This window comes from Varanus komodoensis, unplaced genomic scaffold (assembly GCF_004798865.1).
Source record: "Varanus komodoensis strain SLA01 unplaced genomic scaffold, ASM479886v1 scaffold17, whole genome shotgun sequence".
In the NCBI taxonomy this organism is placed as follows: Eukaryota; Metazoa; Chordata; class Lepidosauria; order Squamata; family Varanidae; genus Varanus; species Varanus komodoensis.
In genome coordinates, this window is record NW_025335505.1 from 20,225,686 (window position 1) to 20,251,845 (window position 26,160).

At 37.9% G+C, this 26,160-nt stretch overlaps 1 protein-coding gene across 13 annotated transcripts in view; it reads left to right on the forward strand.

Moving 5' to 3' along the window:
• The window catches only part of ATP9B (ATPase phospholipid transporting 9B (putative)), a 164,897-nt gene that overhangs the window by 17,566 nt on the left and 121,171 nt on the right, over window positions 1-26,160 (forward strand). For 6 of the 13 annotated variants that reach the window (XM_044426477.1, XM_044426479.1, XM_044426481.1 and 3 more), the window contains exons 3-6: window positions 3,494-3,644; window positions 7,238-7,351; window positions 11,428-11,536; window positions 18,146-18,204. The exons of 2 other annotated variants lie outside the window; for them this stretch is intronic. In XM_044426477.1, the coding sequence (XP_044282412.1) occupies window positions 3,494-3,644; window positions 7,238-7,351; window positions 11,428-11,536; window positions 18,146-18,204 (433 nt within the window). Of the gene's footprint in view, window positions 1-3,493; window positions 3,671-7,237; window positions 7,352-11,427; window positions 11,537-18,145; window positions 18,205-26,160 lie in introns of those variants that run through there. 5 more of the 13 variants (XM_044426489.1, XM_044426490.1, XM_044426482.1 and 2 more) reach the window with 3 other exon arrangements.

Sequence of the window (26,160 nt, forward strand, 5' to 3'; positions counted from 1 at the left end):
CTGAAATGCTGCTTATGCCCCTGCCGGTTCTTTTCTAGCCCAATGATTCCCTTCTACAAACACTGTGTTCTTGTCTGTCCTGTCTAGGCAAGTTGACCTAAATTGGCATTTGACTCATTTTATATCCTGTCTGGGGTCACAAGAAATTATATTTTGGATAACTTCGATGTTAACTAAACAAGCTAGAAGTTTGAGCCCATAAAAATTCACTCATAATTAGAGGCTTTGTTTTTGAGCAATAGATCTCACTAGCATCTTCTATTAATATGCATTTCTTAAATGCTTATTTAATCCTAGTTCTTTGTAGTGTTTTTTTTAAAATGTAACTCATGTTTTGACTTGTACAGAAGGCTTTCTTAATGCACCATTAAACAGGCCAACAACATATCATGGCAAAAGGGACACAACCTTATCTCCATACAAACTGATAGGGATTTCTGTTGTAGTTACCCAAGTCTTGAAAAGTATTGAATCCCAAATTGAATTGTTAAAATCTATAATTATTTCCATCAGTGAGACCTCCTAGCATCTGAGGGCTTAAAGTGTGCTTATCTCTAGGTGCCAATCAGTCCTTTATCAGAGGCATCAGAACTGTTTAGCAGTGCCAAACATTTTTCAGATATCTGTAATTTATTTGCTAAGCTGATGAGGTTTTGGCACCTGCCTAAAAAGGGAAGAATACTTGTTGCAGATTCAGCTTCCATAAGATTTTTCACTTAGACTGCTATGTTTTGTAATTGAAAGTAGACAATTATCTAAGGTGTAATATTTGTATGTACCTTAATATATGTAGATACTATATCACTGAGAACTACATTGATTTGGCAAAGCTTACTATAAGTTGACACATTACAAAGTTGACATATTACAACTTTATTTGCTGGATTAAAGCCATAGGGAGTTCTTCTCTATATAATTAGAGTATGATTTCTAGGGCAGCTTTTTCAAGCACGTAGTTAAAGTTCTTTTGTGGTGCTTTTGTTTGAGATGTATATTCTGTCTATCATATTCAAGGTAGCGATTAGGGCTGTACAACTGTCTTGGATGTGGTACAATGCTGGGGTGATTAGCCCCATTACAGATATTTGGACTACTTTGAAAACAAGAGAACTTGGGTCCTAGGCTGGCAGGTCACAAAGCACTGGGCACTCTTTGAAGCACCGAAGTGTGTACTTTGTCCAAATTTGATATATTGCTGAATCTCCCACAAGCGCTTCAAAAAGAAAAAGTGCTTGGGAGACAGGGGGAGGGGCATGTAGCTTTGAAATTGACAGTTCTCACTTCCAGTTAAAGAATTTCACTTGTCCAGTCATGGTGATTTTGGGAGGGATATAGAAAAAAAATCAGAAAGTTTCCATTAGTTCTCTGCTTGCAAGTTGTGTGCCATCTATTAGAAACAGTAACAGCTATGTTTAAAGGGGTTGTAGAGTAGTTGCGTTTTTGCCTGTGTGAGTTTTCGTTATTCTAGTCCAGATCTCTCTCTCTCTCAGTCCACTCCTTAGGTTAGCCATCCATCACATATTAAATGTTGGGAGATTTTTTACACACAGTTGATCTTGTTTTAACTTTTCATATTGAATCTAAACTGTTAGATCAGCTAATTCCATTTATCAGGTTCTGCTGCAAAATGAAAAGTTACAGGTGTGTTGATTTTTCCATTCTGATTGGTGGGAAAGGCATCTGAACCTTTGCAAAATGAATTGAACTGTTTTAAGCTCAGAAGTGTACTATAGCACAATTTTAGTCCAAAGTGGAGAATACCATATTTTTGACACAACTCTAGGAGCTTTTGTGATAACTGATGCTCAGTTAACATACACCTGGCTTATCATCTGTCTCCATGGGTGCTGAGAGATGCTGGATTATACTGTATATGGTGCAAGGGACTTTAATAGTGCTATTGCTAGCCATAATACATACATTCCCAATAGTTTTTTTGCCTTTACCATTTGTTCAGCAGTGTGTATTTGAACTGGAAGAAATTCTTCCAGTAGTGAGCTGAAAGGCTGATTCCCTAATAAATACATAGAAGCATATTGACTAGATTCCATAACATTGCTAGAGCAGAATAACATACACTCCTCCATCAGCACAACAAGCTTGCCATGGTTTTTAGAAGCTTTCTTTCTTGACTGTAATATTAATCAAACCAATTTAATTGATCACAGTTTTATAGATTAATTTTAAAATAGCTCAGCCTGTGGAAGGTCAGAAATCAGTTACGTATTCCATTGCTTTATGAGCTATTCTAAGGTGCAATATAAATAGGGAGGATTTTTGTACCATTTTAAGAGCCCTAAGGAATGGTGGAAGAATCTCCTTGGCTTCCTCTTAGCACAGTTTTCTCATTGCAAATGCATACAAAAGAATTTATTCAGTACACTGAATAAAAGGGTGTTCATGTATTCAGAGGTTTAAACTGTTAGCTAAGTCTGTTTTATGATTACGTCAGGCTGTGCCAAATATCTTCCTAATTATTTGGTAGTTGCTTTTGTTATTTAAACATTATTATATTGTCTGTTTGTAATGTGCTTTTGTAAGTTTACCTCACCTGTTTTGGTATAGACAGCTTTAAAGCTGTCTAATATATAGGGTCCAACATAATAAGGTATCCAATGGAGTGTTACCCCTTTATAAAGATTTGAGTTGTGAAGTAGATATGCACAATTATCTGACCACAGGATAAAGAAGAAGCATGTATAGTGTGTATATTGTGATTTTAAGTATAAATGGAACATTTTATCATTACCATATTGATTTTCTAATCTAATGATAGTCATAGTTTTTAACTGTAAAATATGAATGTATACACACAGGACTCTTTTAAGGGAAAAAAGAAATAGTATAGTCCAGGAGCATCTGTTCAGAATGGAGTGAACATGTTTTGAATGTTGTATTCAAAATTTTGTATTTTTGAATTTATTTCATGTCTTAAAAAGGGAGAAGAGAGAAGAGCTGAACTGAAAATAGTTTCCCTTCCTGGCTCCAAGAGCTAATGGTCAGGATTCCAAAAGCTGCATGTACACAGGAGTCATTTAACCTTTTACTTCTGGCAGTTAATGTTCTGCACTGGGGAAAAAAACCCTGTTCTTCAAGTTTGGGATCCCTTTTGAACCTCTGTGATGTGCAGTGAACAAAGAAAAATAATGATAGATACTTTTCCCAGGCTTTTTGGTGAATCTGGAACCTCTTATTGATGGTACTGCATTTTGGTTGACTTGACCACGGCAGGAAATTAGCACTGCTCCATTGAGATATATAACCTTGTGAACAAGCCTTCTACATGCTTAACAAAAACCCTAGCCAGTTCAGTCTCTAATTAAAGTTATTAATAGCATCGAACCATTCATTGCATTTTAGCAAGGTGAGTGTAATACATTACATGAAGTGGACTCAAGTCCATGAAAGCTTATGAAATAAATGTGTTAGTCTTTCAGGTGCAACACAGATTTTGTTGTTAGAAAATGAAAGGCTTTTTTAATTTCCCTTGCAGTTGCTGTGATTGGCTCATAAACATTTTCCGGAGAAAGAAAGAACTCAAAGCACGCACAGTATGGCTTGGATGTCCTGAAAAATGTGAAGAAAAATATCCAAGAAATGCTATAAAAAATCAAAAATACAATATCTTTACATTTATACCTGGGGTAAGGCTACTAATGATTCCTTAAAGGTGGGCTTAGTTTATGTCCTACAGCATTTTAAAAGAAATATAATCATGTAATCATTTGATCTTTTCTTGAAGTTTCAGATACTCCCTTTTTGTAGCTGTTTCCCATTGAGAAATGTCCTTTGTAGCTAGACCAAGAAGGTGTAAATTGGAAGCTAAGTGGGATGCGGGTTGGTCTCCTCTGAAATACACAGTTCACAGTTTCCCAATTGAAAAAAAAAATTCCAGAAGAATTAGTAGATTATATCAGTCAGTAGTAACTATTCTAGGTGTACTTGTCTGATAAGAGTAAGTTCATCAGCAAGATGCTTGAAAATCAGTGACAATCTTTTATTGTGCATTTTGGGACACAATATCAACCAAAAAAAAAAGTTCATTAAGAAATTAGGCTAATCTTGTAAAGAATGAAATACATAACAGACTTAATTTAAAACAAACCAGATTTAGACTAGAAACCAGGAATAATTTCTTTATGGTCAGAGCAGAATGACAATGGAACCTATTACCTGGGGAAGTTGTGGGCTCTACTTCACTAGAGACATTCAAAAAGTGTCTAGACGGTCATCTGAATGGGAGAGTATAACAGTAACCTGCAATAGCAGGGGTGACCTAATCACCTTCTGGCTGCTTCTAGCTCCGGTATTCTGTGATCCGGCCAGAGTTATGCTTTAGGTCCCACTACCTTACTAGGACAATTAAACATGTAGTAAAAATTTTCTGCTGAAAGCAATGCTTTTAATTTTAATTGGATGATTTTTCCATGTTAATCAATACTTTTGTATCTCAAATATGTGCAGGTAAATTTAGCTCTAAATAAATTATATGTCAAGTCTTAAGTCGGTATACCCATGATTTTAATATATTGGCCTTGCTGGAGATGCATAGCTCCAGGTAGTGGAAGCAGAAGTGTGGAAAAATGTCTATGTAAAGCAGAAAATTTGGAATGTGGGGAAGTTTATGCTAAGATTATTTCATACGCTACCTTTTCTATTTGAGCTATGCTGTAACATGTGGAAGTTATTTGGTATTTGAGAATAAATGCAGCTTACAAAATAACCCTAAGGAACTCAGAATTCATATATATATGGAGATTATTCATAGGAGTTCATATTACGGTTTTTACAGTTTTAAACCCCTTCCAGAGTGACATAGAATTCTGTGGAAACTATCCCTGTATTTTTTTTCATTATTATTTTAACATTTCCCTTTTTTTTTTTTTTGGCACTTCAAATCTCTGTGTAGAAATGTTCCTTACGGAGCATTGACTTAAATACAGAATAAACTGTTAGAAAGTTAATTCTCTAGTATGGCTAGTGGTACAGATTACAAGAAAGTACATAAATGTAGTAATTGTTTTTATGTAAGAAATGTTTATATGGTGTTTGCTATTATGTGTGTTACAGACATACAACAAAACCTCTTATTAACTAAATCAGTTTAAAATAATACTCTGTCTTTTCTGATTTTCTTTTGGCTTATTACGGTTTTCAAGATGCAGAATTCTTTTCACTGCTAACAATAATAATTTGTTGTAATACATTTTGTGCACATCACAAAAGGGCACAGTTTGGCTTTTTAAATATTGTTTGTTCCTTGACTTATTTCAGTAAATTCTATTATGACTTTAGCATTGATTCTTTGGATAGCCAGCTTTGTTACTTTCTAATTTAATATTTGACTGAAAGTAACTCTTGAGGGAGAGGTGTTTCAATGAGTATGAAATAAACAGGCCATTATATACTGTGCCTTTTACCATAGTAATCAATTGTCTTGTTGCTCTTTTGTTGACAAGAGTGCTGCCGCTTTCAAATTTTAATTTCAGTAAGAATGCAGATTTTGTAATGGTTATGCAGTGGTTTTCTCTCTACTCTGTACTACCCCTGCTCACCAATACTATTCAGCAAGCTGGCACTTGAATGAATATTTCTCATAACCCCCTTTAATTAAAAAGACAAAAAAGGGAAGCCATAATGTATGGAGTGTTTGCTTTTGAAGCTGTTATTGTCAGCTGTTCTCATGCAGACAAATATTTTCATCTTCATTGCATGAAACCAGCATTTTCTTTATTTACACTGAGATTTTCCTAAGTATACATTTAGCATTGATTACTATAGTTAAATGCACAATGTGTTTTTCAGAGGTTTAAGGCAGAATCCTTATGCCTGCAAAGATCAATCATGATTTGAGAACACCTGTTGGCATAGCATAGTCCAGATGCATTATTAGTCTTGGAATATTTTTTCTTAAACTTTTCCTTAGGAAATGGAGTAGTTTGAAAGCGTTTTGTAATTGCACAGTTGGAATCCTATTCTAGCTTTAGTATGAATACCAATTACTGAGCTATTAATTGATGCTAACTGGGATTTTAAATTAATTAGTGGTGAGGGAGAAAATATTGTTACCCTGCTGAGATTAATTTATATGAGAATTTAAACATTCTAGAAGAAAATAATCATGTTTCATTGTAAATATAAACACAGTATTACTCCAGCATAGCTCTTACCATTTGTACATATGTTTGTAAATCAGTAATAATGCTAAACCAATTTGAATGTCCTTGTATTGAAATTTCTATAATACGTTGGTATGTCTGGCTTGTATTATGCTTTTGTCACACCTACCAACAGACTTTGGGTAACCCTTTCTCATAATATAAATAAATAAACAAGCAAACATCAATTACAGAATTAACATTTTTTTCTGCAGGAGAATAGATAGGAATAATAGCAAAATAGTGTGATTTTGCCAAATGCTGTTTTTATAGTATAATACATTCAATTGAACCATTATGTATTTTACTATATGAATACTAATCCCTCTTATAATTGAGCTCATTCTCTTTCAAAGAAAATGTGCTTTCTTTCCTATATTTATTGCTTTTGTTAATTGATAGACAATGTTAGTCAATATTAGGGTGCTTTCTGTTACATTGTTTATTGAATAGCATGACTTGTATGCTGGAAAAACATCTGGGCAAATCTCAGCTCTTCACAAACTTAAATGATATTAACCAGGCTACCGTTGTGATAAGGAGCTAATATTGTTGTAGGGATTGCTAAGATACAGAGAAACTGAAGTGTTACGTCTTACGAAGAAACTGAATTGCTACATGAATGTTGTTGTTGGTGACATTTCCTAGACAGTGGATGAAACCATAGAGCAAAACTTAAAGTTGCTAAAAAAAATTTTTGGAGGGGTATCTGATACTCCTGTACTGCTTAATTTGTTTTTGTCATGCCAGTGGGATCCATCTCTAGCACTTCTTAAAGGAATAGGGCAGGTCAGTGGAATTTCTTTCTGCAAGCTTTGTTGACCTGCCACATTCTATGAATGAGTGTTTTCAGGATCTGCTAGTGTGTCATTGCACTCTTGTATAGGTGATACTGGATACTGCCCTTTTGATTGGAAAAAAATGTTCAAGAATCATTGTTTATCCAATTTGAAAAATTTAGAACAGTTCTTAGATTATAATTTTGATTAATGTTTCTGCTGCATAAAAATGTTCCAGTATAGTACAAATATTATCGAAAGCACTGTTTTCTGGTTTTTCTTTTTTTCTTTTACTTGTAGGTTTTATATGAACAATTCAAGTTTTTCTTGAACCTTTATTTTCTCGTTGTCTCCTGCTCACAGTTTGTACCAGCGCTGAAAATAGGCTACCTCTACACCTATTGGGCTCCTCTGGTAAAATAAATGATTTTATAGCATTTTTTAAAGTGCACTCTTCAGAGACTTGAGAGATGAAAATATGTTTCTTAATGGAAAGGATCAGGAGTATCTGACAGACTTCCATGTTTCTTCCTTATTCTCTCAACGTCCCTCCTTCTTTCCCTTTTCACCATCTCTTTTCCTTTCCTTTTATAATGACTCTTATGTGGCTGCATTGAGTTGAACATGGGGCCCATAGCTGGTTTTGAACCAAAGATTGAAATCTTAGTTTTAAGCCCAGGAAAGGTGAAACTCAATAATGCAGATTTAGGAATTGGTATAGGAAGGGGAGGGGAAGTGATGTTCAGAATGAAGGAGTGGGGGGAGGAGCAAGTGCATGTCATGGGCACCTCCTGATTCCTTAATTGCAGTTAATAGATAATGTTACATCTGACATAAGCTAAATGGGGGAAATGCTAAATGTTAAATCAGTGTGGGGAATTTTGTGGCCTTCCAGATTTTTTGGCTGATATCTCCCTTCAGTTGCTAACCAACATATACAAAGGTTAGGGATCTTGTGAGTTATAATCCAAAACACATAGTGCTCTGGTCATATGCACAAAAGATTTAAAACAAAACCAGTTTTTTGTGAAATATACTTCATGTCTTTATAGCAAGTAGATTTAGACCTATAAGGTTCTTTGTACTGTTAAAAAGCAGTGCAGTTTCCCAGTTAAAAATGAAGATCTGTTACCAATATTTTTTTCAATTTAATTTGCTGCATATTTGAATATCATGGCTATTTTTAAATGTCTGCTCTTTACATGAAGCAGCAGAGTATGAAGGTTCTTTTGTCCTACATTATCTGTTGGAGTTCTCTACATTGCAGCATCAAAGCAACCAAGCCATTTCATTGGTCCATTAATATTGTATGTATAACATGGAAGCAATTTTCAACCAACTATAGATATTAAAGCCAGCCTAATGAGCATCCAACTTAGAGAGCTGGCAAGAAGTTGCCAGGTTACAGTGCTGCATTGGAGTTGTTGCTAAGTTGGGACGGTCTTGTGGATGCACAAGGCTAGTAAAGAGCTCCTTGCATGGATTTAAAATAGGAAGCTAGCATATAACTTGATGAGAAACAGAAATAACAATTTTAGGGGAGTGATTGGGCCAGTCCCATATTCCCAAGAGTCATTTATCCTTCTGATTACCTTAATGACTGTAATTCTTCTGCTGTATAATCTGGTTTTTTCACAGTCATAAATGGTCAGTTTTATAAAGATGGAAACATCTATCAGTAAATAGTTCCAAATATGGAATACACTGCTTGTGCATTTCTAGGAGCTTACATATTTAATCTCATACTGAAAAACAAGGTATGCTTTTTTCTGTACTTTAAAAGGGAAACTGGGCAAATTTTTATATCACCCTTTGATTAAAATTCAGTTGGATCACTAAGATCCAGATCGAATTACTTCAAGGACAACATCTGGCACATTTGCTACCAGTTGGCTATCCCTCATCTAAAATATGAAACTGAACAAACAGATGTTGCAGCATATTTATTGGCAGTAAGTGCCATTGATTTCATGCAACTTCCTTCCATGTGAAGGCGTATGGGAACATCTTTTACAAAGTTGAATGATCTATCTGAAGCCCAATAAGAAAAGATAGTTTAGAAATACCCTTACAGAAGTATTTACCACCTCCCACCTTTGAGTTTTCCACATTTTTTTGTTGCAACCTGAAATTAAAATGGATTTAATTCTCATTGTTACCGCTTGATCTATACCAGATAATACTGTGAAGGTGCATAATATTTTCATTATGGCACAGAATTTAAGGAAATGGAAACAAACTGGCACTTTTTTGGTTGCATAAGCATTTATGCCCCCAAGTCTATTTATTTATTTATATGATTTATAAAACCACAACCAATAGCCCAAAATGGGACTTTCAGTGGTTGGTTGAAACAGCTTTGGCAGCAATTACAGCTGTGAGTCTTTTTGGGTAAGCATCTATCAGCTTTGCACATATGAATCCTGCAGTGTTTTCTCATTTTTCCTGGCAAAACCACTTCATTTCTGTAAGGTTGGATGAGAACTGTTAGTGAATAGCAGGTTTAAAGGCTTCGTACAGATTCTCAATCATATTGAGGTCTGGGCTTTTCAATATGTTCAGATTCTTGTTTTTCAACCATTCTAATATTTGCTGTATGTTTAGGGTCATTGTCCTGCTGGAAGGTGATCAATCACCTTAGTTCCAAGTCCCCTGCAGATTAAAACAGGTTTTCCTCTAGAATTACCCTGTATTTGCTTTATCCATCCTGTCCTCTGTCTTGACCAGTTTCCCAGTCCCCATGAACGAAAAAAATCCCCACAACATGGTGCTGCCCTCATCGTACTTCATCATGAAGGTGTTCTTATGTCAATGAGCACTCTTGGCTTTGTACTGTAGAGAACACTTTGCAGCAAGGCCCAGAAGTTTCATTTTGGGCTCACCAGACCAGAGAACCCTTTTCCACATGTTTACTCTTACATGCTTTTTGCAAACTCCAAATGGACTTTGATATAGGTTTGTTTCAACAATGGTTTTCTTCTTGTCACTGTTCCAATTTTTGTGGTGCTTGTGAGAGATGTTCGTCCCATGAATGGTTTTCCCCATCTCAGCTGCAGATCTTTCCATCTTATTCAGAATTACAATTCCCTGGTAGCTAAGTTTGGATGATTGGCCCTTTCAAGGCACAGTCATGGTTAAGCTATATTCTTTTCAATTTGTAATAATGAATTTAATAGTTCTGTGCAAGATGTTCATGCTGCTGCTGCTGCTGCTGCTGCTGCTGCTGCTGCTGCTGCTGCTGCTGCTTCTTCTTCTTCTTCTTCTTCTTCTTCTTCTTCTTCTTCTTCTTCTTCTTCAAATAACCATACCATGACAGGGACTCCTGTGCAAGCAGGAGTTGTTTTGAGAGCTTCTTGGCCTTCAAGATGCTGATTGTTTAGATAGGCTGTCCAACATATTCTATGGTCTTCCAGAAACAGGTGTATTTAATCTGAAATAATGTGGCACTGGAACTGCACGCAGGTGGAATCATTCAACCATCTACAATGACTAGGTTCGTACAGCACACTAAAGTACCTCAAGTACCCATGGCTTGTTCTAGGGCTTTGAAAATCCTAGCATGAGCCTCATGCTAAGCCACGGTGAAGCAAAAACGTCAGCCAAAGTAGCAAAAAGTAAAGTCATCACCCTCCTTCATGCTCCTGCCTTTCCAGCATTGGCAGGAATGTGGATATGTGGGGTGGGGGGGACTGCTGGGGTCTGCAACACGGCAGGTCATTTTCTCAACACAACTAAGGAAGTTTTTGCTATGTGAGGGGGCACTTCAGACTGCCTCTTCAGTGGGAGTTTTGTCTCAGTGGGAATTCTCCATGTCAGTACATACGACATCCTCCCTGCTGTTCAACTGTGATGTGCCACAACTGAGCAGTGGGGACTGATGGACTGTTATCTTGTTTCCCTCAGTGCTCTGTTTCCTGGGGAAGACTGAGGAGGGAAGAATGCGATGGATGTGGTGCTTGAGGACTCCTGCTGTGTTCTATCATTAATTGGACAGAGCTCCCCTGCTTGCAGCAGCTTTAAACTCAGGTGACAATAGAGCCACCTTGGGCTTAAAGTTTTGTACAAACCACCCAGCAGAACGGCAGCAGCAAATTGCACCAGAACATGAGATATGTTGCAGAAATATAGCAGCAAAGAGGATGAATGCTTACGCAACCAGTTTGTGCCAGTTTGTGTTTATTTAATTCAAAGGGGGTGGTGAATACTTCTGCAAGGCACTGCATATGAATTCATCTAGGAATTACTTTGCTTGGAAGGTGCATTTTTTTAAAGGAAGAGATCCTGTGAAATAGTTTTATCAAATATTCTTTTGGAATTTTTCTTTCAGGAATTATTATTGCCCATGTCTCCGTCAAGTGTTCTAGAATAACTAGATTTTGGGGAATTACAAAAAAAAAAAAAATCCTGAATTTAAATCTATTGTTAAATTCTCTGTGTATTTTAATATAAATATTTTCCATTTTAGGAAATGTTTGTTATATTTTAAACAGGGATTTGTTTTGGCTGTCACAGTGCTGCGGGAAGCAGTTGATGAATTTCGTCGTTACCAGCGAGACAAGGAAATGAATTCTCAGTTATATAGCAAGCTTACAATACGAGGTTGGGAATATTTCTTCTTATGAGTCTTATATAGCATTCATATACTCTAGTCTGTACTGATTACAAACTGTTGAAAGCAGACCTATAGAAGTTGTGATCCACCAAGCCAAACATAGCCCATTCACCATATTTAGTAGCCTGCTTAATGTTTGACATTTCTGGGATTTGCAGTCCCAGACAGGAAGTCTTTTTTTTAAGCTACCACTGTCTTTTTAAAAAAATTAACCACTGTCAAATAAGGTATAAGAAAGAGAGTAAAGTAAATTCTGATAGTATATTGAATAGTAAACTGTACATTCCCAAATTACTGCTACATGAAGTCTTTAAAAAATATTACTGCCAGAATATGAGGTTGTTTGACATTAAAATATGAAATGAAGCAACATCTGAATAAATGCTGAAGTTGCAGAAAGTCACTTTTTCAAATCTGCCCTTTAAAAATGTTCAGGAACTTAACCCAGGAAAATTTACAATTTGATATTTCAAATGTAAATCTTTTGAAATTATGTGTGAAAAATTAAGTATCTTGAAAACAAATAAAAAAATTAGTCCTAAAAATCTGCCCTGGTTGAGCAAGAAGATAAATAGGTTGTCTACATTACTTTGAATTCGGATGTTTTATTAAATATGGGCCATTATCCATCAGTGTACTGCATCCTTGCCAGTTCTTTTGGGCTACTGCTGATTTCATTCTGCAAGCAAGACCTGCCACTTTCTCAATATTTAGTGTTTCCAGGAGCAACTAAACTAAAGCAGAATAAATAATTTCAACAATGTCCTTTTGGATATTGTTCATGATAGTCTCTGTGACATACAGACAGATTTGGCTTCATATCTATAAAACACAGCATTGCACTGACTCTAAAATAGCCTGGGTAGGCAAGGAATACTGGAGCAACTGGGCTGCAGAACAGTAAGACGGAGCATCTGCCTATAGTTTTCCATTACTCTGTCATCCATCATCCCTAAGATCTTATTGAGAGTGGAACAGTTTGCAGTACTTCTCACAAACTTGAGCTCACTTTTGGGGCAGAACAGTCCTGCCCTTATATTAATGTCAGACATGGCTGTGTCACAAGGAACATACAGTATTCTTCCGAAAATTTATGCACGTATAGGGAAACCTGTACCAAACCTGGCTGCTTTTGACCTGCTAAATAAACAGGCCACCAGTATATGGCACAGTTAAAGCTCTTTTTTTCTCTGTCTGTTTAAGACATCAATAGTGGGGTACAGGATTGACAGTAAAAGGAGATACAGTTGATAAAGTATGTTGACATGAACAAACAACTCATGCAAATCATGCAAATCTTTCATAGACATCTGTGAGATAACTGTCTGTCTTTATTAAATTTTATCCTACCTTTTTATTTTTTATTTTTTAATAAAAGCATATCCTTCCTCCTGCTCTCAGTCTTATCCCCACAGCAACAATCCTGTGAGGTAGGTGGACTAGCAGGGGCTAGAACCCAGATCTCCCAAGTCTCTGTCCCATGCTCTTAACCACTGTACTACAGTGCCTAGAAAGACAAAATACTTTTATTAACTACAGTTGACAGGTCTAGATTTGTTTCATGCAAGTATTGATAATGGTAGCCTTTTAAAATTTTGTATTTGCAGCTCCATTAAAGACAGCTAATAATACCTTTGAATATCATGGAATAATTCCATAACATATTCGTATAGTCTATTACCTATGGAGAAGCCTACAACTCCAGTGAAAGAGTGTATGCTTCCTATGCAGCCTCAACCTTCCCCTTTCTTTTGTGAAAGAGTACAGTGAGATGAGAAAACGTATCTCTCTTCCCAAAACAACTGAGCCTACAATTTGTCATTCCAGTCTAGCTAAGGTAGAATATGAATGAAGAACATTGGCTGCAAACAGGTAGAAAAGAATGAAAGGGTTGGTGTGTTTAAAAACATTGTCCAGAAATGGCAGTTTTCATAGAGCAAATCTAAATATTTAGTGAAACACAACAAATAAACATGGTGCCTTAATTATGAAGAGGTAATGTTATGTCTTCAAGTTAAATAATCTTTTATATCATATTCAAAGCATGAGCTTTTCTTCTCTATTCCTTCCCCCAGATGCTTGCTGAGTTTTTCTCCCCACTCCACAGTACTTCTGATCAAACCTTTACCTAAAAGTTGTGCTTCTGAATTAAGCAAATGCATTGCTGAATGAATCAATAGTTCCAGCTTGCAATAGTTTTTCCCAATCTTAGATCATGTTGAGGAGTGGAGTAGTATAGGGCAGCTTCCAGATGAAGAACTCATAATAAAATGAACTTTGTTCTGGAGGTGTTGTACTCCTTTGTAAAGGACAAATTTTGGAGTTTGGGGGTGTTTCTGGATCCAGAGTTGTCACTTGAGGCACAGCTGGACTCAGTGGCACCTTTTATCAGCTTATCAGATATTCCAAACAAGATTTTACCTGAACAGAGAGAGCCTAGCTATAGCTATCCATGCTTGGAGAATCTCTTTTTTGGACCACTGCAATGTGCTGTACCTGGGGCTGCCTTGGAAAACTCTGCAAACATCTACTGATCCAAAACAGGGTAGTTAGTCTGTTAATGGGAACTGGCTCATCAGAACATATTATGCCAGGCCTCTTTCAGCTGCACTGACTACTGGTTGAAGTTCGGGCTTGATTCAAAGGGCTAGTACTAATATTCAAAGCCCTAAATGGCTTGGGGCCAGGTAATCTGAAGAATTGCCTCCTCCCATAAGGACCTATCTGGACACTGAAGTCATCTTCAGGGTTCTTCTCCAGGAGCCTCTTCCAAATGAAGTAAGGCAGCTGGCTACCAGGAGTAGGGCTTTTTCAGTTGCATCAGTTTTGGAAAGAGCTCTTCAAAGAGATGCTCCAGATGTGTAGTTTGTATTCTTTTCTGCACCAGGTGAAGACCTTTTTATTTTAACAGCCTAACTTTTTAACCTATCTATTTTATTTTATACCACTGCTATGCTTCTGTGCTGAATAATAGCTATTTCTGTTATGGTTTTGTTCTTTTAATTTGTGTGTGTGTGTGCCTTTTTAACTTTCATTAAAGGGAACCTTGGCTATGGAGTAGTATAAAAATTAAATCATAGAATTACGGGAACCTTGCATGTATTTTTCATTCTATTTGAATTTTATTTTTTTTCTTTAAAATGATTTTATTTTGCTCTTGAGCCAAAAAAGGCTCAATCAGTAAACAAGACAAGGCTGGCTTGCAATTTAAAAAGGATATGGCATGCAAGCAGAAAGAATGAGATTTGTTTCTGTCAGTCAGTGCTCAGACAGACGGGGAACACAGTCTTGAAGCAGCTTCTCAGCTTGATATCAGTGCAGTGAAGTTCATACGGGGAAACATGCTCTTTGAGTTCGTTTTTTAATGTGAAATATCAGGGTTCTCTCATTTCTTGTTAGTAATATTAGCCTATTTCAGTTCTGTACAACTTCTCTACAAAAGCATATTGATATGCCTCCATGACAGTACTCTTTTATGAATATAAAACTTAACAGTTGTCATGATTTATGACTTTTCTTAGCTGAAAGTAACACATGGTTTATTTTTCTTTTTAATACCTGATCAGTTTCTCAACAGCTGCAGCATCTGCTTTCCCTGTGTTCTATCCTAATATTCCTGTTGTTCAGAGATATAAACTGCTCTGCCAACTGTATGACCCCAAATAGCACAGCTTTGCATTAAGATGTTATATAACAGTGTTATATTTTATGTTTTATTTGTTATATTAGCTACCTTGGCAACTTTGTTGTGACTTAAGAAATTCAGGATGCATGTGCTAAATTAAAATACAAGCAGTGTGAATTTTACATGTTAAACATGTAAATTTTTATTCATTCTGAGTATTTATATTACATCCATTAAATGAAGCAGACACTATCTTGAAAAGAAAGGGCAAAAAGAGAGAAAATTATTCTAATACAGCATTTACTTAATTTGCCTTTCCTTATTTGTAGAGATCTATTGTGAAGTATTCATATACATGGATTTTATTTATTTATCTTAAAATTGCTGCAGTCTTCAGCCATTCAAGTGTAATGAATTATGATAGACACTTAATTGTGTTCTAGTTCCATATACGGCTTTAGGCAAAGGCTTGCGCCTTGGTGGACTATAAAGCAGCCACTTCTGACAGCTTTGGACTTTTTTATTGGCAATTACACAGATGGTGAAGAGTGTTTTTAGCTAGTGAAATGTGTTTAGAAGGAAAAAATAGTTTGCAAAAATAATTTATGCAGTGAATAGCATTTAATGTTTTTTCTCAAATTGTCTTTTCAAAGTTGTGATATTATATACTTTGTGTGTTTTCTGAAATGTTATCTAGTGACACTTGCTTCTAATAGACAAAGGAAACTTGTTTATAGATACCTTAAGGTTTTAAATTAAAGTTGTTATTGCTGAGGCATTTTCTCCCACCCTCCTGCAAGCAAGTGGACATAGGATTAGGCTTTGCTGCATTTGTATGTTTATATTGGAAACAATTGGTCCTGGTTTAATATACATAAATCCCCTGGGCACTTTATATTTGCAAACAAGTTGCTGTACTTAGGTAATTTACGCAGCTTTACTGTAAAAGTCACATTTCCATCATGACAGCTCCTGGACTGTTGCAGAATGTCAGGGCAAGAGGGCATCATCTTAAACAATCAGGAATAATTACTTGCTATCATTCTGCACTGAACTAGGAGTGGGGATGAGTTCCTCTAGTGAGCTGTTTAGTGATAGAACGGTTAGGCTTGTGATACAAGCATTAACTATAGGATAGTTTGTCTTCTTGGAGTAATGGGTGTGATCATAAAAGATGTTTAGGGGATACTAGGGGGTATACACTAGCTAAAGTATGCTTTGGGTATTACTAGCACTTTAGAAGTCAAATTGAGGTTATTGGTCAACACCTCTAAAGTAAGGTAGTTGGAAATGTCACCGAAGGCGTTGGGTGACCATGGCCATCCAGATGGTCAGAGCTTCAGAAAATCAACATGTTGATGAGATGATGGGGAGAAAAGGTTTTAGATTGAAGTGCTAGGTAGGATGTTGGGACAAGTTGAATCAATATCAGACGGACTTCACTTATAATAAAACCCTTCTGGTAATACTTAAAACTGGAAAGATAGTAGAGCATTTTTAATAAACTGATTTCTCAGAAAACATTAAATGATATTAAAGATTGTTTATCCCATTTCATATTTTAACAATGAAATCACTTATTGAAATACCATATTTTTAAAAAGTCTAAACCACACCTCTAAGGACACTCAAGATAGTGTTGCTTAAAATCTGAAGTATCAGAAGTAGTTTAATTATCACAGAATAAGCATATGTTTTATTAGGATCAACAGAACTTGCACTGACCACAGGAGAAATGCCTCTTATAGGGGATTTATTTCAAAATACAAGTTCTTCTTGAGAAGATTTGTGCCTTCTAAGGGTACAGTTTTCCTAAGGGTAGCTTACTGAAGTCAGTAGGTCTTGCTTCTGAAGAGATGTGAATAGGATTGAGTTACATGAGAACCAAGGATCACAGTGGTGAGTTTTTACTCACTGAGCTAGTATGCAATTCTGTGGGCTCCTGACATTGACTGGGGAGCCATAGGGTTATTTGGAGTTCCAGCTCCAAGTTCCTGTGATCTCAGAGTTAAGACTCCAAAGATTGAGTATCTCCCTCTGGTACAGAAAATACCCTGCTAGATGCCTCTCTAAAGGTTGCCAAAGGGGAGAAGGGTGGGGCTAAGGACTTATACTAACTCCTGTTAATGCCCCAGGCCCTTTCCCTCCTCCTCCCAGGCACTTTTTCTGGATGACTGAAAATTGTTATCTAGATATAAAAAACAGGGTGTGATGTGCAACAGAGAATGCTACTGCTTCACCATGTTCAGGGCATTGATTGCACATAAGCCTCCAAGTTTACATGTATTGAGGGCAATAGGATTGCTCCTCTGGTTATTCTTTCCACATTTTGCTTTGGGGTTAGTTTATTTCAAATAGTATGAGTATGTAAATTAACCAGAAAAAAACAGCTTTTCAACAACATCTTTCAGGTTTTTCTGAGAAACCAGTTTTAAAATCGCTGTACAATCTTTCCAGTTTAAAACGCTACTAGGTGAAATTTGCTATGTTACAATGGGAGGAAAGAGCTGAGAGTCTAAGCATAAATCAAGCAATGTCAGATGATGACTTAGTGTTGCATGTGCACTAACCCAGTAAATCGCATGTTGCTTTGCATTATCATCAGGAGTATAAGTAAATGGAATTAACTACAAAGTTAATTGATATTCTGTAATATAATATAATTCTCTAACTTTTACAAGGTTTGAATCAGTGCTCAGTGTTAAAAAATGTCTGCATTGATAGGGAAAGAACCTAATTGTAGAATGTAAGTAGCAATTAAGCATGTGTGCGCATGCATGTGTGCACACATACATACATACTGCCCCAGTTTGCATAATGACAAAACCAAGTGTTTATTTCATTGTGGATTGTTTGGGAATAAGCAAGTTTGCCAGGTTCCAGTTGCTTCTTAGCACCCGGTGACATAAATATCTGAGGAACTTCTGTTATTTTTTGATAACTGATGACGGAATTTCTTCTTTCTTTAAAGGCAAAGTGCAAGTTAAAAGTTCAGACATTCAAGTTGGAGACCTCATCATTGTGGAAAAGGTTGTTGTATTTAAAAGTATATATTTTAGATTAACAAAACTGTAAAATATTCTATGTATTCTTTGTTTTGGATGTTATCCATACTGCTTTAAATCTACCTCAAGAAACAGACTGACAAGGAACTGATAGCAGATAGAGTAATTGTTGTACATTTTGTGGTGTTGCTATGTAATTCTGATGGGTGCTTGAACATTACATTTTGGGGAAAATGTTCTACCCAGTATGTTTAATATGAAAACCCAAAAAGCATTCTTTTTAAAGATTCAGACAAAGATGATCTAGTCTAGTTCACTCATTACTTTTGGCTCATAGTGAGGATGGAATCAAAGAAGTAGGTAAAGCCAAAAATAAATTCTGAGTTGAGAGTTCCTTTTGAAGTTTATCGCTTGAATATATCCTGTCTGCTCCGGCATTTAACAAATGTTACCAAGTTGTTAATTAAATCTTTCACCATCTTGATAGTTTATAGTCTTATAGAAGTCTATAAAACATCCAACTATTTCTAGTAATTGAATAAACTGAATAGGTTTCATCCATAAACGTCATGGAAGGCTGACTAACATACCTCTGCAAAGATGCATGTTGTCATGCCCTCCCTGATGGGGCTTACTTTTTTGTTTATCTTTTACTGTAATGGTTGCCTTAGTGAGTTTAATATGTTGCGCCCTCCCTCCCTCCATTTTATTTTATTTCAATTTAATTTATTTTCTTTCTAATTTTTTCTTCTTTGTTTATTTTTATTAATTATTGTATCTATTTATTTTATTGTTATTGCTTTTATTGTAATTGCAGATTTTACTGTATTGCCATACTGATTGTGTTGTAAGCCATCCAGAGAGCCATATGGCTAATGGGGTGGTATATAAATCAAATAAATAATAAGTGTGTATAGGATTATAGCCTTATTATTACTAGACCTTGTGGGGGACTGAAGGTAGTTCTTTTAATTTCATATGGTATAACTTCTGATTAATTTTAGGTTACTTAATTTAACATTAGCCATTATGATGACTGCTGTATTCAGTGGTAACTGATGGTGTGAAAAACCCATTGCACTAATTAAGCAGCACAAAACACCTCAAACACAATACATTTCAATGTAATCAATTCACATCCATCCAGTATTTAGTACTCAAGTAGCATGTGCATATGCTTGAACCAGCCCTGAGGGTGAATTTTCATTTTGCAAGTTGTAAGCAATTTCTTGGATTTCAGCCATAGCTGTTCTCATTTAAGTTCCTGATTCGCTTGTAAGATATACAGTAAACAGATCTCACCGAATGAGATGCAGTTTCAGCATAATCTAAGAGATTTATCACTAGCATATTCTTGATTGCATCTTACATTTTAGGATGGTGACCACTTTCCCAATATCTTAAAAACACTCATTGGGTAGCTACTTGAGAAAGCCTTGCTCTTTTAAAATGTTCTGTTTTCCTTTCAAAATTAAAACAAGTTGGAAATTAGCATAGTATGCCATCAGATAACAGAGAAAGAAGTTAGTTTGTTCTTTGCAGAGAGTTTACAATAGATCATGTATAGCAGTTTTATGTGCTCTAATTCTTAAAGGACTTTGTGACCTTTACAATCTTTAACCATTCCACAATTATGTGGGTAAAATATTCAATTGAAAAATGAATTTTGAAAAATGCCTTTAGTCTGTCAGAAGGTTAGGCAGCATTGTTTGGGCCATGGGCACATTCAGCAATTTGAGAAATTGTCCTGGGCACCGCCACAAAATGCTGCCATGGGAGGTGTGGCAAAGGACATGCAACCTGTGAGAAAGGCTAAGTTTATGGCAGAGGTGGGGTCTGAGTCCCGACACACTAAAGAATGCCTTTGAACCCACAGTTTTCAGTACCAACAGAAACCTATTTCACAGCAGTTCTAGCTCACAATAAGAAAATGTGATAATATAGTTGAGAGGGATACAGCACTTTAGTAAGTACCAGGAAAGGTGTCTGAGGCATACTCACCATGTTGCTATGCCCTGGTCTGCTGGATCAGTGATGGAGCAGGACTGTATTAACAATACCAAAAATGGACTATTTTAAGTAACTTCTAGATCTCCTCTTCTACTGCATGTGAGTACTTTTGTAGAGGGTAATATGTTCAGAATAAGTCCATTGTATTATGAAATGCCCTGTCTTAATCAAATTTATTTTAACTTTAGGATAATGGCACAAGATTAGTCCTGAAGCACATTAGTAAATTTGTTTAGACTATTTTAAAAGTACAAAATAGCTTTGTGAATTCAACTCTATGCTACAGTTTAATTTTATTTTTCTACTTATATCTATTGGTCTAGATTAATCTAAGTCTAGAATATTGTATTTCAAAATATTTTACATAAAGTGGGCAGGAATGAAATATTCAGTTGCATACCCAATAGAAAATCAAGTTAGCTTTCTATGTGACTGAAATATACGTCTACAGCTGCTAGTGTTGGGCATCAGAAGACTACAGGTTAAAAAACTAGAAGGATAGGCCTTGAAGACAAGCACAATTGAGATTGCTGCTAGTTGGGCGAAGTCCCACTTTATCTGGAAGACTTTGTAGTCCTTCAAATCAATTAAGTTGCCTAGGTGGTAGAATCCAATATTGCCGTTCCCCTGTACTGGTGCTATTGGGTCAGCAGGACTGACTGTGAGCATTTCCTAAATTAATTTTCAAAACTAGCCACACTGTTTTCCAGAACAGGCGAGTTTTGTGGAACTCCCTCCTGCAAGTACCACTAATGTGCCCCATTCCAGAAAAGAACAGCTTGTTTCTGAGGTTGTTTTAAGAACTATATGTAGTAAGGGAGGCCTCATGCTGATGCGTGGGATGCTGCCCATCAGCACATAAATTTCCATCTGGTGTGACAGCATACATAATAATTTCTGGTTCTAATGTAAAACATCCGATGACAGATTTTTCTAGTGAAATTACCTGATTTAATGGAATAATGTCCGTATTATGGCACTCCTAAATATCAAAAATACAAACTGCTTCCAAGATATTGACCTCCTTTTAAAGTTCTGGAAGAAAATATCTTTTTTCCAAAGCTGATTGGTTTAAGAATAGCTCTTGTCACTGTATAATACTTTAAAAAGAAACTTGGTCCAAAATGCACCTTAATGGTTTCTTTGTGGAATTTTTGCTAATCAGAAATGTCAGGCACATTTTTCATAATGAATGAAATTTAAAGACTTCTTCCATTCCAACCTCCTTCACTTTTATATGTGAGGTTTACATACAGATGATGATGATGATGATAATGAGTATATAAGTGTTTCCTGTCCAAGAGAACAACCAGATTTATTTATGTATTTCTTCAGAAGTATTACAGTCTCAGATACTCCCAGTCTATTCATTTGGATCCATAGGATTTTAGTTTTCATTGAAGTAGATTTATTTATTTACATTTATACTGCATAATAGCCAAAGCTCTGAACCCTGATACAATCATGAAGGATTAAAATAAATCTCTAACTCATAACTGACAAATATGACCACTTTTTAATTGGTTTCCTGCCATTGCAATAGAAGTGGTAAGATTAATTATGTTGGGTGGTGTATTTGACCAGTTTTGTCAAAACTTCAGCTTGTTACCAGACAACAGTTTTAAAAGATAAAGCTGGGAACCTCAAATGTGACTAAAAGGTTTATGTCAACATTAAAAGAGAAGACGTAAAGATGTATAGTTAATCTATATAATGATAGCAGATCTGATTTTATGTTTGTCATTTAGGGAATGATCTATTACTTCTGAAGTTGCCTTTTGCTTTTCCTCTCAGTTTTGCAGACAGTGGGTTCCCAACTATTGAATATGTAATATATTTCATGTTCCTCAGTAACAGTTATACTATTGCTATACCTTATTTTTATTTATATAAAAAGACTTTACTCTCATTGTATGAAAGATCTGGACAACTTAAGTAAAGGCAACAAACTGATAGAAAAAAAGAATATGCTGTAGTCATTCTAATGCTGCTTGCTTTTCTTAAATGGTAGAACAGGTTCTATATGAATTTTGCAGAAAGCAAATATGATTTTGTTTATGATCTGAAACTTAAATTATCTGAAATGAGCAATGTAACGTGTCATCAAGTCACCTCTGACTAGTGGCCACCATATGAATGAATGCCCTTCAAAATGTCCTATCCTTGGCAACAGCTGTCAATGCATGGAGCAATTTGTGGTCTAATATTCATTGTATTTGTCCTCATGTCATCAACTTAGGTAGTTATATTTATTTATTTATTTAAAATATTTCTATGCTGCCCCATTCGCAAAAAGCCTCGGGGCAGCTTACAAAACAGAATCATTTACACAATTAACCTTAAAAATTTTGGAGACATTTAGGCACAGTATAAAACCCAATAAATAATAAATTAACAATTAAAATAACTTTTAAATAAAAAGGTCTTAGCTTGGTGCCAAAAAACAAATAACGACGGTGCCAGGAGGACCTCTCTGGGGAGCCCATTCCATAGGCACCGCCGCAGAGAAGGCCCTCCTTCGGGTACTCACCCTCCTAATATCCTTCACAGAGGGTTCCCGTGAAGGGCCTCTGCCGCCGATCTCGGGGTGGGAAGACATATATGGATGCAAGTACTCCTTTAGATAACCTGGTCCCAAGCCATTGAGGACTTTATAGGTGATAACCAACACCTTGAATTGGGCCCAGACTTCAATGGGAAGCCAGTGAAGCTGATGGGTTATATGAGAATAACGTCCAGTCCCCGTCAGCAACCTGGCAGCTCTGTTTTGCACCAATTGAAGTATCCGAACTGTCTTCAAGGGCAGCCCCACGTAGAGCACATTACAGAAGTCTAATCGGAAAGTTACCAGTGCATGTGTCACTGTTGCCATGCAATCATTCTCCAGGTAGGGACGCAGCTGATGGATTAGCCGAAGCTGAAGGAAAGCGCTCCTCGCCACCGCCATCACCTGAGCTTCCAATGACAGCTCTGGGTCGAGGAGCACACCCAAGCTGCGAACCCTGTCCCTCAGAGGGAGTGCAACCCCATTCAGGACATGGTCCAGGTCCCCCACCCCGAAGCCCGACCTACCTACCAACAGGACCTCCATCTTGTTTGGATTGAGCTTCAGTTTATTGGCCCTCATCCAGCCCATTACCTCTGCCAGGCAACGGTTCAGTACAGCCACTCTCTTACCTGGATTAGTTGAAAACAAGAGGTAGAGCTGTGTATCATCAGCGTACTGAAGATTCCGCAACCCACACCTCCTAATGACCTCTCCCAGCGGTTTCATGTAGATGTTAAATAGCAAGGAGGACAAAATGGACCCCTGCAGAACCCCATGGCATAACTGCCATGGCGCAGAGCCATAGTCCCCCAGCACCACCTTCTGGAATTGGCCATTGAGATTGAAGCGGAACCACTGCAAAGCAGTGCCTCCAACTCCCAATCCCGCTAGCCTATCCAGAAGGATACCATGGTCGATGGTATCGAAAGCCGCTGAGAGGTCCAGAAGAACCAACAGGGACGCACTCCCCCTGTCTTTCTCCCTGCACAGGTCATCATACAGGGCGACCAAGGCAGATTCAGTACCGTACCCGGCTCTGAAGCCGGACTGAAATGGGTCCAGATAATCAGTTTCCTCCAAGAGTGCTTGGAGTTGTCCCACCACCACCCGCTCCAACACCTTGCCCAAGAACGGGATGTTGGCCACCGGTCTATAATTGGCAGTCATCTCTGGATCCAGGGATGCCTTCTTTAGGACAGGCCGGACTACGGCCTCCTTTAAAGGGGCAGGTATCCGGCCGTCCCTTAGAGAGGTGTTGACAACCTCCAGGATCCAGGTCCCTATCCCATCCTTGGCTTCGATGGGCAAGGGTCCAGTAAGCAGGTGGTAGGACGTACTTGTCCAAGCACCTTGTCCACATCATCAGGCCGCAACAACTGAAACTCATCCATCAATTTTGGACCAGATGACAACATTGGCATCTCCCCAGAACATTGGCATTCACTAGTAGAGTCCAGCTCGTGACGAATCTGAGCGATTTTCTCCTTGAAATGCTTGGCGAAGTTGTCACAGCGGGCCGTCAGGGGTGGCACAAGATCTTTCTTGGGGCCGGGTGAACCAGCCCCTGTACCACCCAAAAGAGCTCCGCTGGACGGCATTGTGAGGAAGCAATGGAAGCGGAGAAGAATTTCTTCTTCGCCACCCTCACCGCCACAGCATAGGCCTGATAATGGGCTCTTAAGTGTGTTCGGTCAGATTCATCCCATGATTTCCTCCACCTACACTCTAGACATCTCCCAACCCGCTTCATCGCCTGTAGTTCAGGTGTATACCAAGGGGATGAACGGGCTCTGCCAGGCAGGAGAGGATGCTTAGGAGTGATTGTGTCAATAGTCCTGGTCGTTTCCCCATTCCATAGTTCAACCAAGGCATCGACAGGAGCACCAGCCTTATCAACCGGAAAATCCCCCAGTGCCTTCAGGAATCCATCCGGATCCATCCGGCTCCGGGTCCGCACCCTTACAGAGAGAGAGGCCGCTCTCGAGCTCAAACCTCACGAGGAAGTGATCTGACCATGACAGGGGTGTCAGACACAAGTTCCTCACCCTCAGATCACCTTCTTCCTGCCCTGTTGAGAAAACCAGGTCCAGAGTGTGTCCACGTTCATGGGTCGGGCCTATGACATTTTGAGGCAGCCCCATGGCCGTCATGGAGGCCATGAAGTCCTGAGCCGCACCGCTTAAATATTGAGGGTTAAATTGTTACAAGATGACTTCACTTTAGGTTTTCTGTGAAACAGTGATACTTCTAAGCAGCAATGTGCGGATTAGATGTGGTTTAACCTTTTACCCCATGCTGCTTCCCAGATCTAAAACACCCCATTGCAAAAAGCTGCTGTTGGTTGTAGAGAGGAAAAAAGATTGGCACAATTTGGCAGCTGTATATGTTTGTTTTGAAATTTTAAAAAGTGAGTGTAATAATCTTGCTGACCTTAACCCTACCTATTCTTAGTTGGGTGCCACAGAAGGTCACTGGAAGTCACTTGGTAAGCCATATTAAACGGCTGTCTAACTATCCCGGCTTTGCCATTTGAATCAAATCCACCTGAAAAGCCTCCACCTGTTCATTCACCAGAAGAGTAGTAAGCATTATGGGGATAGGATCTCACTTGGAGTACCAAGTTGCCAGACTACCAGTTTGCAATCTTTACCCACCACATCCTAGAGCAAGTGTGGATAACATGTGGCCCATGAGCTACATGCTCCCCATGGCCTATATTTGTACCTTTTGACTGCAGAATTTGCCAATCTTGCTTTAGCAGATCTGAGGAACAAGACAGTAACATGGGAAGAGAGAAGGTATGTTAGAATTAGAACAGACTAGAATGAATAATTTGAGATTTACAAAATATATGAATTAATAAAACACAGAGAACAACAAAATACTGTGAAATAAAGAAATTTTTGCTTCTATTGCAAACTATCCGTAGCTTCAGCTATCGGGTACTATAGAAATGAATGAATGAATGAACTGATAATATTTGACCTAGATTAGCTAACTTATGTAGCTTACATGCTCTAGGGCAGTGATGGCAAAACTATGGCACCCATGCCACAGCAGGCACACAGAGCCCTCCCTGTCTGCATGCGAGTCAATTCGCCCCAGTATCGCCCCAGCAGCCATGCACCTATTCGAAAAGAGTAACAGCGCCAGGCAATGACATCACTCATTAGCTGCGACTTGCTGCAGGAGGCGGCGTTGAACAGGTGGCCAGAGGCAGGCACAACAGCTGTGGGCGAGCAGCGAGGGGGTGTGCCAAGCGCTGGTGGCAGCACCCTCCTCCTGCAGCCGCCGCCTCCTCGCAGCCCGCAGCATGTGAGCGGCCACCCAAGCTACTATCCTAACGCAGTGGTGGGACCCTGCCGACTTGGTAGCCGCAGGCACAGCCAGGCAGCCGTGCGCCCGCCTGCCCGCATGCTTGCT